The 15,215-nt window shown below is 38.2% G+C and overlaps 1 protein-coding gene across 9 annotated transcripts in view; it reads right to left on the bottom strand.

Annotated features, from left to right (window-relative positions):
- EEA1 (early endosome antigen 1) overlaps window positions 1-15,215 on the bottom strand; it is a 160,149-nt gene that overhangs the window by 116,245 nt on the left and 28,689 nt on the right. For all 9 annotated transcript variants that reach the window (XR_013521953.1, XR_013521952.1, XM_078337018.1 and 6 more), the window contains one exon: window positions 4,921-5,013. Coding sequence is in view for 3 of the 9 variants with exons in the window: in XM_078337018.1 (XP_078193144.1) it covers window positions 4,921-5,013 (93 nt within the window). In the remaining 6 variants the exon portion in view is untranslated. The remainder of the gene's footprint in view (window positions 1-4,920; window positions 5,014-15,215) is intronic.

Raw genomic sequence — 15,215 nt, 5'->3', positions numbered from 1 at the left:
CAGCTAAAAGAATAGCAAGTTGAGCCAGGTGCAGTGGCTCATACCTGTAATCCCAGCACTTTGAGAGGCTGAGGTGGGCGGATTACCTGAGGTCAGGAGTTCAAGACCAGCCTGACCAACATGGTGAAACCCCATCTCTACTAAAAATACAAAATTAGCTGGGCATGGTAACACATGCCTGTAATCTCAGCTACTTGGAGGCTGAGACAGGAGAATTGCTTGAACCCAGGAAGTGGAGGTTGCAGTGAGCTGAGACTGCACCATTGCACTCCTAACTGGGCAATAAGAGTAAAACTCCGTCTAAAAAAAAAAAAAAATGGCAAGTTGAATGTTGGGGCAAGAAAAGGGTGGAGGGCAAGAATGTAACTTAAGCATATTAAATTTAAAATGCATATGAAATACCTAAGTTTCCACCTGAAGAATCTAGAAAAATGATGAGCAAACTAAATCCAAAGTACATAGATGGAGGAAATTAAATATAAAAGCAGACACCAATAAAAGAGAAAGGCAAAAGATAGAGAAAATTAATAAAGTCAAAAGTTGGCTATCTTAAAAATTAATAAATGAATAAACTAATAGGAATAATCAGGGAAAAAAAGAGAAAATATTTTCTCTCTTACCAAAATAATGGGATATCACTACAGATGCTATAGATTTTATGCCAATAAATTCCATACCTTAGATGAAATAACAGATCCCTTGCCAACACAATTCACCAAAACTGACTGAAAAAGAAACAGAGAATCTGAGTAATAATACACTTCCCAAAAAGAAAGCTCCAAGCCCAGATGGTTTTACTAGTGAATTCTAGCAAACATTCAAGGTATAATTAGCACCTATTTCTTTCAGAAAATACAGGAAGGAGTGCTTCCTAATTTATCAGGCCAGAAAAACCCAGATACCAAAACCTGACAAAAACATTTCAAAAAAGAAAATTATAGACTGATATCCCTCATGACCAAATGCAAAGGTCCTCAAAAAATATACAAACAAATGAAATCTAACAGTATACAGGCTAAGCATCCATTATCTAAAATGCTTGGGACACTTTTGGATTCTGGATTTTTTCCTTTTTTTCTTTTGTATTTTGGAATGTTTACACGATACTTACCAGTTTGGTATCTTAATCCAAAAAAATCCAGAATCTGAAATGGACACCATTTCAGCACTCAGAAAGTTTGGAATTTGGGGGCATTTTGGATTTTGAATTTTCATATTAGAGATGCTCTACCTATATTAAAATAGTATTAACAACACAGCAAAACCAAGTGGAGCTTATACTACAAATAAAAGAGTAGATCAACATTCAAAAATCAATGTAAATAGTCACAATAACGGAAGGAGAAAATCATATTATCATCTCAATAGATGTGGGAAAAGCATTTGGCAATATTCAGAATTCATTCAAAGAGAAAGGGGAAGGAAAAAAAGGAAGAGAGGGAGGAAGGGAAGGGGAAAATCTCTCAGAAAACTAGAAAGCATCCTTAAGCTGATCAAAAAAAAACTATGACTACCATCATTCTCAGTGGTAAAAACCTTAAATGCTACTCCCCTAAATTCACAAAGTAAAATATTCGCTTTCCCCAATTCTATTTAATATTCAACCCAAATTAAAGTCCAATATTGTGTGCTGCCTTGACATCTGGTGAAACTGGGAGGGCTTCAAATGGCCTAACCACAAGTTTCCCTCCCCATTCTGCTCCCAAGGATAAAGTCACCTACTCCTCAAATAGCCCGTCCGATCACAGGGACGAGGCACACTGCCTGCTTATCCCTACATAGTGGGTTTCCGTACTGTGGTCCCCCTGCCAGCCCGCAGACTTACTCAAAAAATCCGATCATATCCCTCTTTAGGAACCAGAAGGCACCCAGCCTTGATAGTACCGAGCCTGCCTCCCACAGCCCCTGGTTGTTCATTTTGTTCCCAAATGTAATCTTCATGTACGTATGCATGGCTCCACAGCTGAGGAAAAATTTAATTAATTGGATAATAGGTTTTTTTCTTAATCCAAGATGAAAAACAAAAAAGAAGGATATAAAATAGGCCAGGCATGGGGGCTCATAGCCGTAATCCCAACATTTTAGGGGGCCAAGGTAGGAGGATCACATGAGGCCAGGAGGTCAAGACCAGCCTCCAGCCATAGTCACAGATGGAGACACCATCTCAAAAAGTAAAAAGTAAAAAGTAAAACAGGGATGGGTGCAGTGGCTCATGCCTGTAATTCCAGCACTTTGGGAAGCTGAGGCAGGAAGAATGCTTAAAGCCAGGATTTCAAGATCAGCCTAAGCAATATAGTGAGATCCCATCTCTACCAAAAAAAAAAGCCAGGCATGGTGATGTGCACCTATAGTCCCACTAGTGGAGACGTCAGATTGGGAGAACTGCTTGAGCCCAGGAGTTCGAGACACAGTGAACTATGACCATGTTCCAGCCCAGGCAATAGAGTGAGACCTTGTCTCAAAACAAAACAAACAAACAAACAACTATATATATATGATAGAATAAATGATAAAAGGAAAAATTTTAACATACAGACAGCCCCCAACTTAGGATAGTTTGACTTAAAATTTTTGACTTTATGAAAGATTTATCAAGATGTAACCCCATCATAAATCAAGGAGCATCTGTGTATCTAATACAGGTTTCAGATGGCAATAACAGGAAAAAAAATTGAGACAATAGTCAAAGATAATCACTGAGAATTTTCCAAAACACGCACACACACGCGCGCATACACACACACACTCCAAGAAATGAAAGAGACTAGAACAGTTTAATTGATTGGCTGATTAACTACAAAAACAACCATAGAAGTAAAGGATCCCTTCTAAAGAACAAAATAGACTAAAAGCAGTCTTCTCAACAGTAACAATATGATCCAGAAAGGAGACAGAGATGGAAGTTTTCAAGGTGTGACAAAAAAAAAAAGGTCTGTATGTAGAATTTTATGCTCAACAAAATCTTGTTTCCAGGATGAGCATGAAATAAAATTTTTTACTAAAACTGAGAGTCTAGCAAATTAGTCCTCATTAAAAAATTCCTAAAGGATATATTATAAAAAGAGGAAAATAATTGTAAGTGGAAGGCTGAAGATGCAATAAAGAATGGTAAACAACTACACTAGTTAAATACATAAATAATCTAAAAACAATAATAACCTCTAATTTGTGAGGATAAAAGAAAATAAGATAAAACTGAATTACAGAACCACAATATAACATAAGTTGGGAAGTAGTAATCCATATGAAAGCATTCAAAGGTCCTTGAAACCGAAGGAGAGAAAAATATCTTAGACATTATGTATGTTACAAAAGAAACAAAAATGGGCCAGGCATGGGCTCACACCTGTAATCCCAGCACTTTGGGAGGCCGAGGTGGGTGGATCACTTGAGGACAGAAGTTTGAAACCAGCTTGGTCAACATGGTGAAACCCTGTCTCTACTAAAAATACAAATTAGCAGGGTGCGGTGGCATGCACCTGTAATCCCAACTACTTAGGAGGCTGAGGTAGGATAATCGTTTGATCCGGAAAGGTGGAGACTGCAGTGATCCAAGATTGTGCCACTGCACTCCAGCCTGGGCAACAAAGCAAGACTCCGTTTCAAAAAAATAAAAAGAAAAGAAACAGTAAATGAACAGAATATAATGCATAATATCCAAACTAGCTGCAGTACCCAGGACTAAACCCAGCAATGTTCTCCACCACTACGTGAAGGTCACTTACCAAAGGGCCAGCAAAGAAAAATAATAAACAGCTAGAGGTAGGAAGAAAACCAGAAGAGTGTGGTATTACAGAAACACAGAAAAGCATGTGTAGTAAGGAAGTTAAATCCAAACTAAAGCAAGAAAAAAAAAAGAGAGAGAAACAGAAAAGAGAAAAAAAAGAAAGAAACAGAAAGGCAAGACAAAGTAATCAAGAACAGTAAAATTAAATCAAAATACATCAATAACCAAAATAATTCAAAGGGGTTCTCTCAGTTAAAAGACAAGTGTCATGCTCTTTAAAAAAAAAACAAAAAACTAAAACTAAAGGAACAAAAAATATAAAAATGAAAAGAAAGAAAAAGTCTGAGTGCAGTGGCTCACTCCTATAATCCCAGTACTTTGGGAAGCCAAGGCAGCAAATCACCTGAGGTCAGGTGTTCAAGTCCAGCCTGGTCAACATGGCAAAACACCACCTCTACTAAAAATACAAAAAAAAAAAAAAAATAGCCAGGTGTGGTAGCACACCATTATAATCCCAGCTACTCAGGAGGCTGAGGCAGGAGAATCGCTTGAACCTGGGAGGCGGAGGTTGCAGTGAGCTGAGATTGTGCCATTGCACTCCAGCCTAGATGACGAGTGAGACTCTGTCTCAAATAAATAAATTAATTAATTAATACAATAATAATGCAACTAAGGCTGACTTTTCAAAATTTGAGGGTTTTTTTACTTATTTAAAAATACTTTCTCCATTTTTTATATAATGTATTTATATTTCATATAACATCTTTAATATCAAAAACAAAAGTCTTTACAAAGCCATAAATGAAGACAATAAATAATATGTCAATTTTATAGATAACCCGATTTTTCCTTAGTGTAATAGTTCATGACAGTACACAAACATAAATAGATACTAATTAATCTGTAATTCTTTATAAACAGACTTTTTAAAATCTTCAGTGAGATAACATTAGCATTAAAGACAAATTGGCAATACTATTTTTCAGAGTCTTAATATACACTTTCTCAGTCTCACAACTAGGCACAGGTTAGCTACAAGTATGTTTCACAAGTTACATTCCAATTTATAAGAAAAACTATGAGAACTTTTTCTGACTTAAAGGCAAGTTTAAGTCACCAATCGTTACACCACATATTTGCTCATTTTCTCTTAAATAATATTGAATTTTATTTCCAAGTTATTATTTTCATACCTCAGAAGAGCTTTCATTATTGACATCTACTGTGTTTATAGGAGTTGCTGATGAATCTAAATCAGAACCTTGAGAGCCAACTCTCCCAGGAGTCTGGAACACAAAAAGATGGGGGAAAAAAACAAAGCAGACATTAATAATATATTCACAAGTGATTTAATAATCTAAACCTTTACACATAAGAAAAGTAGATGTCTTTACAAAAATAACAGTACTAACAATATCCTTTATCAAAGACTGTAACTCTGTATCAAAATCTCTATATATGCATTTCTCTCATTTACAGTCGCTTTAATAAAATGTATACAGTGCTTCATAAAGTCTTCAAGTCACCTTCACAAAACATCTTACTTAATCAAAATGACCTCTCTAAGACAGGTAAGACGGACATTATCACTGTAGAGAAGAAAACAGATTTAAAGCAGGAAGTGACTTGTTCAACATTGTACTGTTTTGTTTTTTTGTCTTGCTCTGTCACCCAGGCTGGAGTCTTGCTCTGTCATCCAGGCTGGAGTGCAGTGGTGCAATCTCGACTCATTGCAACCTCCACCTCCCAGGCTCCAGTGATCCTCCCACCTCAGCCACCCGAGTAGCTAGGACAATAAGCACACACCACCACACCTGGCTACATTTTTGTATTTTTGGTAGAGACAGGGTTTCACCATAGTGCCCAGGATGGTCTCAAACTCCTGGGCTCAAATGGTCTGGGCACCTCTGCCTCCCAAAGTGCTGGGGTTATAGGTCTGAGTCACCATGCCCAGCCCACCATTGTACTGTTAACAAAAATCAGAAGTCCTCAAGATGCAAGTTCGAGGAGGGAAAAAAAAAATCAGAAAGCACTCAAGATCCAAGTTAAAGAAAAAAAAATCAGAAAGAAGCAGAACTAAAATGCAGATCTTCTGAATGCTTTGACGATGCTCTCTTTTCTACACAAACTAAAACTATAATGATTCAAAGGGTGCCAAAAAGACCAATGCAGCCCAAGTTATCAAGTCCCCATCATCAACCACTCAAACCAGTCATTACCATCTATCTCCAATACTTGATATGACACCACCAGAGACACATTTTGGAGCGTTAAAGGTCTTTTCTCCCTGCACTATTTATCACTTAGCATTATCATTTATTAACATATAGGTGTTACTTGGCCAGGCACGGTGGCTCACGTCTGTAATCCCAGCACTTCGGGAGGCCAAGGAGAGCAAATCATAAGGTCAGGAGTTTGAGACCAGTCTGACCAACATGGTGAAACCCCATCTCTACTGAAAATAGAAAAATTAGCTGAGCTTGGTGGTATATGCCTGTAATCCCAGCTACTCCAGAAGCTGAGGCAGGAGAATCACTTAAACTTGGGAGGTGGAGGTTGCAGTGAGCAAAGATGGCACCCCTGCACTCCAGCCTGGGCAACAGAGCAAGACTCTTTCCTGGGGGAGTGAAGAAGAAACATATACATATATGGTTGTGTCTCAAGGAATATACATGTGTGTGTGTGTATATATATCACATATATGTGTGTACATGTATGTGTTACTTTTATATCAAATTACTTTTTGAATGAATTTGAAACCTAGTAAAACATTGAGTAAAAGATTTTGAGCACAAAAACTGACTGAATAATACTCAACAAAAATATATATGATTCATGCTAGCATTTTTATTCACATTTTACATATGAGGGAACCAAGTCATAGAGACTAAGTAAATTGTCCAAAGTCAGATGGCTAATAAATGGAAGAAGAGATTTTAATAAGAGCGGTGTGGCTCTTAATCACTAACCAATACTGCTTCTCTGTTAGGTATCTCCACTGAAATGCCTCTCAATCACCCAAGATTCAAAACAACTCACGACATGTTTGCCTCAACATATGAACATACTGTACATCACTACTAAATATTCAACCCAAATGCCAAATAAGAATGAATTCATAATGCTATATTCATTCATTAAAGTGATTATAAAAACTACATACAGGCCAGGCGTGGTGGCTCATACCTATAATCCCAGCACTTTGGGATGCTGAGATGGGCGGATCGCCTGAGGTCGGGAGTTCAAGACCAGCCTGACCAACATGGAGAAACCCTGTCTCTACTAAAAATACAAAATTAGCCAGGCATGGTGGCACATGCCTGTAATCTACTTGGGAGGCTGAGGCAGGAGAATCACTTGAACCTGGGAGGCAGAGGTTGCAGTGAGCTGAGACGGTGCCATTGCACTCCAGCCAGGGCAACAAGAGCAAAACTCTGTCTCAAAAACAAAACAAAACCAAACAAAAAACTACATACAATGGAAAAACATATACAGTATGATTTAAATTATATATAAAAATTACTGATACAAGAAAAAAGGTTGAAATTCAAATAAGGATTTCTGTAGCAAGACAGGAGTCTTCATTTTAATTTTTTTTCAGTTTTTGTTTTTGCTATTTTTTTTTCAGAATTTTAGATCCATATTTGAATTGCTTTTATCTTGGAAAAAAAATGTTTTATGTTAAAGATAAGCAAACCTCCAGCTGAATAGCCAGCATTCCTTTCCTTTCCTCATGCAGATACATTGCACATTTATTAATAGGCACATCTCGTTTTATTGTGTGTCACTTTATTGCACTTTGGAGATATGGCACTTTTTACATATTGTAAGTTCGTGTCAACTCTACCAACAAACAAGTCTATTGGCACCATTTTTTCAACAGCATGTGCTCACTTTGTATCTCTGTGTCATATTTTGGTCATTCTCACAGTATTTTGAGCTTTTTCATTGTGACATCTGTTATGGTGACCTGTGATCAATGATCTTTGAAGTACTACTTCAAAGATTGTTTTGGGGCACGACAATCCACACGCAAACTTAATTGATAAATGTTGTATACGTTCTGACTGCTCCAGTGACGGGCCATTTCCCAGTCTCTCTCCCTTTTCCTTGAGCCTCCCTATTCCTTGAGACACAACCATATTAAAATTAGGCCAATTAATAACCCTATAATGGCCTCTAAGTGTTCAAGTGAAAAGAAGAGCTGCCCATCTCTCACTTAAAATCAAAAGCTAGAAATGATTAAGCTTAATGAGGAAGGCATGTGGAAAGCTGAAACAGACCAAAAGCTAGGCCTTTTGTGACAAACAGCCAAATGGGAATGTAAAGAAAAAGTTCCTGAGGAAACTAAAAGTGCTACTCAAGTGAACACACAAATGATAAGAGCACAAATTGCTGAGAAAGTTTTAGTGACCTAAATAGAAGTTCAAACCAGCCATAACATGCATGCCCTTAAATCAAAGCCTAATTCAGAGAAAGGTCCTAACTCTCTTCAATTTTATAAAGGCTGAGAGAGATGAGAAAGCTGCAGAGGGCTGAAGCTAGCAGAGGCTGGTTCTTGGGATTTAAGGAAAGAAGCTGTCTCCACAACACAAAAATGCAAAGTGAGCCAGCATGTGATGACGGAGAACCTGCGCAAGTTATTCAGAAGACCTAGCTAAGATAATTGATAAAGATGTCTATACTAAAAACAGACGGTCAATTCAGGAAAAAAACAGGCTTATATTGGAAGAAGATGCCATCTAGAACTACCATAGCTAGAGAGCAGAAATCAATACTGGGCTTCAAAGCTTCAAAGAATAGTCTAATTCTTCTTCGGGATTAATGGAGCTGATGACTTTTAAGTTCAAGCCAATGATCATTTATACCATTCTGAAATTCCTATCGCCCTTAAGAATTATGCTAATTCTACCATGATCTATAAATAGAACAACAAAGCCTGTTTACCACATGGATCACTGAATATTTTAAGTCCACTATTAAGACGTACTGCTGAAAAAAAAATCCTTTCAAAATATTACTGTTCATTAACAATGCACCTGGTCACCGAAGAGCTCTGATGGAGACATACAATGAGTTTAATGTTGTTTTCATGCCTATTAACACAACATCCATTCCACAGTCCATGGATCAAGGAGTAATTTTGACTCTCAAGTCTTATTATTTAAGAAATATATTTTGTAGGGCCATAACTACCATAGATAGTGATTCCTATGACAGATCTGGGCAGAGTATGTTAAAAACCTAAAACAGTCACCATTCTAGATGTGATTAAGAACATTTGTGATTCATGGGAGGAAGTCAAAATATCAACACTAACAAGAGTTTGGAAGTTCATTCCAACCCTCATAATGACTGTGAGGGGTTCAAGACTCCAGTAAAGCAGATATGGTAGAATCAGAAAGAAAACTAAAATTAGAAGTAGAATTTAAAGATGTGACTGATTTTTTTTTTTTTTCAGACAGGGTCTTGCTCTGTCACCCAGGCTGGAGTGCAATGGTGCAATCTTGGCTCACTGCAACCTCCACCTTCTTTTGCCTCAGCCTACTAAATAGCTGGGACTACAGGCACGAACTACCATGCCTGGCTGATTTTTCTCTATTTTTAGTAGAGATGGGGTTTCACCATGTTGGCCAGGCTGCTGTAGAACTCCTGACCTCGTGATCCACCTGCCTCGGCCTCCCAAAGTGTTGGGATTACAGGCGTGAGCCACCGTGCCCAGCCATGACTGATAATTTTCATGATAAAACTTTAATGGAAGAGGAGTGGATTCTTAGGGATGAGCAAAGAAGGTAGTTTCTTGAGGTGGAATCTACTCCTGGCAAAGATGCTGTGAACACTGTTGAAATGACAGCAAATAATTTAGAATATTTCATAAATTTAGTTGATAAAGCAGCAGCTGCTTTTGGGAGGACTGACTCAACTTTTGAAGGAAGTTCTACTGTGGGTAAAATGCTATCAAATAGTACTGCATGCTACAGGGAAATCTTTCATGAAAGGAAGAGTTAATCAAAGCAAAGCAGCAAACTTCATTGTTGTTTTATTTTAAGAAACTGCCACAGCCATCCCAACCTTCAGAAACCTTCACCGTGGTCAATCAGCAGCTATCAATATAGAGGCAAAAATCTTCCACCAGCAAGAAGATTATGACTAGCTGGGCAAGGTGGCCCACATCTGTAATCCTAGTGCTATGGGAGGCCAAGGCAGGAGGATCACTTGAAGGTAGGCATTTGAGACCACTCTCGGCAACATTTAAAAAATACAAAATTATTAAAAGAGGTTTTCAATACCCATTTTTAGAATAAAGCAACATTCCTGTTCTCTATCCCTCTTTTTCTTCCTCTTTCTTCCTCTCCTTCACTCCTTTTTCTTTTCTTTCCTTCTCTCAAAAAAAAAAATACAAAATTATATCAAAAAAATACAAAAATTAGGCAGCAATGTAGTCCCAGCTACTAGTGAGGCAGGAGAATAGGGTCTGGAGGCGGGGAACCTAAGGCTGTTTCACACTGACTTCCTAGAACTAAATTGAAAGGAAAACCCTAACTTTCCATACTGAAGTAACAAAAGGACCCTTTGACTTTTTCCATGTGTCAGATAGGAAATTGGCTGTCCACAACAAATCAGACTGATTGTGGGTAAGTCTTTGCACAGAAGTAAAACTGTGTAGCTTCACCCTAGGCTCTGATTAGATGCTTTTCACACAACACTATTGAAATGACAACAAAGAACTTAGAATATTCCATTAATTTTAGAAATTCCAAAATTGTGCGTAAAATGCTATGAAACAACAGTGCGTGCTACAAGGAAATCTTTCTTTTTTTTTTTTTTTTTTTATAGATTTGAGGTTTCAGTGGGACAGGAGAATCACAAGGAATCAGGTGTTCAGAGGAATGTACTGAGTAGAGGTGAGGAACTAGGATGTTGAAAAGTAAAAAAAGGAGAGGAGGAGAGGAAGAAAGGAAGAAAAAGAGGGAGAGAGAACAGGAATATTGCTTCATTCTAAAAATGGGTATTAATAATGGCCGATCAATATTTTGTGTATTTAAAATGGAGAACTCTATAAATATTTATTAAGTTTACTTGTTCCGGATCTGAGTTGAAGTCCTGGATATCCCTATTAATTTTCTGTCTCGTTGAGTCTAAATCTCGTTATGGGTCTTATGTATCTGGGTATTAAGATCTCTTATTGTTGCATTGATCCTTTTACCACTGTATCTTTGTTGCTTTGAAATCTATTTTATCAAATGTGAGAATTGCAACTCCTGCTTTTTGTTTATTTATTTATTTTTGCTCTCCATTTGGTTGGTAAATTTTTCTCCAAATTGGGAAATCTTTCAGGAAAGGAAGAGCTCATCAAAGCAATGCAGCAAACTTCACTGTTGTTTTATTTGTATCCCAAAATTGGAATAGAAAATTCCAAAACTGGTTGCAAAAAGCAACCAATCAGATGTTTGTGACCTCTGTAACTTCATTTCAGCCTCTGGTTGGCTGCTTTCTGCAACCAATCGGACTGATTGTGGGAATCACTTCATTTACATGAGGTGACCATGAAGTGACCAATGGGAAACATCTAGTGGGTATTTGGACCCAAGAAGATTCTGTATCTGGGCTCAGGCCCACTTCCACACTGTGGAGTGTACTTTCATTTCAAAAAATCGCTGCTTTTGTTCTTTCACTGCTTCATTCTTTCACTTTGCTGGGCATTTTGTCCAACTCTTTATTCAAAACACCAATAACCTGGACAACTTGTAGTCATGACATTCTACCAGTAATACTAGGAAGGCTGAAGTGGGAGGATCACACTTAAGCCCAGGAATTCAAAAATGCAGTGAGCTATGATCGCACCACTGAACTCCAGACTGGGTGACACAGCAAGACTCTGTCTGATTAAAGAAAAACGATTTGAGAAGGCTTTTTTCACTGAAGGCTCAAACAACTATTAACATTTTATAGCAATAAAATATTTTTAAAGTAAGGTATCTACTTTGTTTTATTAGACATAATGCTATTGCACACTTAATAGACTGCAGTATGCCGTGAATATAATTTTATATGCACTACAAAACCAAATAATTTATGTGACTCATTTTATTGTGATATTTGTTTTATTGCAGTGATCTAGAACCAAGCCTACAAAATCTCCAATATGCCTATATACAAGTATGCCTATATACTTGTATTATATTTATATAAATTGGGAACCTAGAACAAGTAGAAAATAACAACTAGTAATTAAAGCTACAGAGAAACTCCCAAACTCTTCTTAAACATAATTCCTCAAAGGAGGGTGTAAGATTAAGCTCTTATTTTATATTCTAGATAAAGTATTAACCTAGCATGCCATGACAAGGAGGAAATAAAATGATCATGAACCTTTTTTAAAGTACTTAGGTTCTTTAGAATTCTCAAAAGAACTCAGGGTTCTGTGAGGTTCTGTCAACTAAAGAATGACAAAGAAGGAACATTATGGCTGGGCGCAAATGGCTCACGCCTATAATCCTAGCACTTTGGCAGGCTGAGGTAGGTGGATCACTTCGGGTCAGAAGTTTGAGACCAGCCTGGCCAATATGGTGAGACCCGTCTCTACTAAAAATACAAAAATTAGCTGGGCATGGTGGCACATGCCTGTAATCCCAGCTACTCAGGAGGCTGAGGCAGAAGAATCGCTAGAACCTGGGAGGCAGAAGTTGCAGTGAGCCAACATCATGTCACTGTACTCTAGCCTGGATGACAAAGCAAGACTCTGTCTTAAAAAAAAGAGAAGAGAAGGGGCCGGGCACGGTGGCTCAAGCCTGTAATCCCAGCACTTTGGGAGGCCAAGGTGGGTGGACCAAGAGGTCAAGAGATTGAGACCATCCTGGTCAACATGGTGAAACCCCGTCTCTACTAAAGATACAAAAAATTAGCTGGGCATGGTGGCGCGTGCCTGTAATCCCAGCTACTCGGGAGGCTGAGGCAGGAGAATTGCCTGAACCCAGGAGGTGGAAGTTGCAGTGAGCTGAGATCATGCCATTGCACTGCAGCCTGGGTAACAAAAGTAAAACTCCGTCTCAAAAAAAAAAAAAAAAAAAAAAAGAGAAGGAACATAACCTTGTATAACTGCTTTCTTCCCCTGCCCCCAACCCCAGCTTTTTTTTTTTTTTTTTTTTTTTTGAGACAGGGGTCTCATTTTGTTACCCAGGCTGGTCTCAAACTCCTGGGCTCAAGTGATCCTCTTACCTCATCCTCCCAAACTGCTGAGACTACAGGCACGAGCCACTGCACCCAGCCTATGTTTCAATAAAGATGGATAGAGAACATGAGGGGTACACTTCAGAAAGAGACAGGTATCTTACTGAGTGAAATAAAAAAAAACCACAAACATTGTTGAGAGATGGAGGAGGCAATAACTGTATCCTATCCAAGAACAGTAGCAACCACCACACAAAGGCTTATCCAGAACAGACAGAAAGTGGCATAATTTCAATAAAGTACTAAAGATGAAGAATGCAAAATGAATCTCTGGTCAAACACAAATGAAAATGAGAGGAGCTGATATAAGGAGTCTCCATTTGGTTGTCAGTATCAGGAGATACTACCCAAAATAATGAAATTGTAAGGCTTTCAACCTCAGAGAAGTCAGAGAAGGTTAAGCCAACTGAATACGAGTGAAATACCCATGAATTTTAGATACCACCAATCTAGATCAAATCCCACTTCAGCCTAACTACAATTTGCTACAGGCTTTGAAGAGGTTGTACTTTATTGCCTGAGCACTACCTCCTGCCTCAGCGTGGTTGCTGTCCCTTCTGGGAGATTTCCACTTTCTAAACAAGCAGAAAAAGCTTGTGAAACAATCAAAGCAGTGATGCCAAGGATGTCATGGCAGAAGGCCTGGGTTCCTGAGCCATTGAGAGCTCACAGGGCTGGATTTGACATTGCTGATGCATCACACAGGAACATTCATCCTGCTGACACTGTATTTCATCCTCATTGCAAAACTCAGGATCATCTTCCTGGGCACTGAATAGGGTCAGCTTTTAACCTAGTCTCTTCACTTTGCTGTGGGGCCAAAGTGGTGAAACAATTAGGGGAGAGGGAGTAGTGGGCCTCTACTTTCTCCTTCCTCTTGCTCATTCTCATTTTCTTTGTACTTACAACCTTCCTAAAATGCCTATACTTTTTTTAAAGTTGACCTATCTTTCTTTTCTGGACTGGAGTCATAGCAGAATATTGTGAAACCTCAGCCACATGACTCTTGGGAGTCTCCTCCAATGGTTCTGACAATGATTCCAAACTTCTATGCAGAGGGTCATTATTCCTTGGGCAGAATTTATCTCCTGTATCTCGAGTATTTGGTAATTGATTCAAGTCTTTAGTGACATATGTGGGAGATTCCTAAACTCAGTTAATGAGGATTTTTTTAACCTACTATGCTGATCCTACCCACTCTGCAGAAACAAAGAATCACAACAAACAGACCGAAAGTCAAATGATTTTTTTTAAAAACATAGTTAGCACCCTGACTGTTTCCAATGATATATCATAGATACAGCTATCACAGATACAGGAGGTATACTGATCTCATATTTCTCCCCTTGACTTATCTAAAGGCATTCAATGGCCTTCAGAAATAAAGTACTCAAGTTGTTCTTGGCCTAGGGAATCTCAAATTTCCTGGTACAGTATGGAGAAGGCCTCAGTCTCTACAGTCCCTTTAAATTTTCCCAAAATCTAACATTCTAAAACTGTCTAAATGTATCCAGAGTATATATTTACTGTGTTCATTTAATGCCCATAAAATTTTCTTGTTTTAATTATTATATCAGCTACAGTCCTCCAAACACCAAACCAAGATCCTTTCCCAAAATAATATAATTGAGACATGAATTTATAAATAAATAAAAGCCAGCTCTGGATTTAGTGATAAACTCATGGATGTGGCAAAAAGTAAATGGTGAAAATGTTCCAAAAGAGTATTTAAAATGGATTTTTTTTTCTTTTCTTTTTTTTTTTTTTTGAGAAAGAATCTCACTCTGACACCCATGCTGGTGCGATCTCAGCTCACTGCAACCTCTACCTCCCAGGTTCAAGTGATTCCTCTGTCTCAGCCTCTGAGTAACTTGCATTACAGTCACACCCCACCATGCCTGGCTAATTTTTGTATTTTTAGCAGAGGCAGGGTTTCACCATGTTGGCCAGGCTGGTCTCAAATTCCTGACCTCAAGTGATTCACCCACCTCCGCCCCCAGAGTGCTGGGATTACAGTTGCGAGCCACTGTGTCCAGCCTAAATCAGATATTAATATAAAGAACTGTTGTATAAAACTAGAAATTCATTTCTGATTCATTAGCATTTCAATAGCTTCACACTACAATGAAAGGCAATGGAAACAGGAAGTTATACTTCCTAAGACCTATATTTTCCCCATTTCTATTTCCTTTATTTTTCCAGATGCCAGATGGCTTGTCACCTAAGGTTTTCCTTGACTGAGAAGAAGTAAGCAAGT

The sequence above is a fragment of the Callithrix jacchus genome, chromosome 9 (genome assembly GCF_049354715.1).
Source record: "Callithrix jacchus isolate 240 chromosome 9, calJac240_pri, whole genome shotgun sequence".
Classification (NCBI taxonomy): domain Eukaryota; kingdom Metazoa; phylum Chordata; class Mammalia; order Primates; family Cebidae; genus Callithrix; species Callithrix jacchus.
This window is presented reverse-complemented; position numbering and strand designations above follow the sequence as displayed.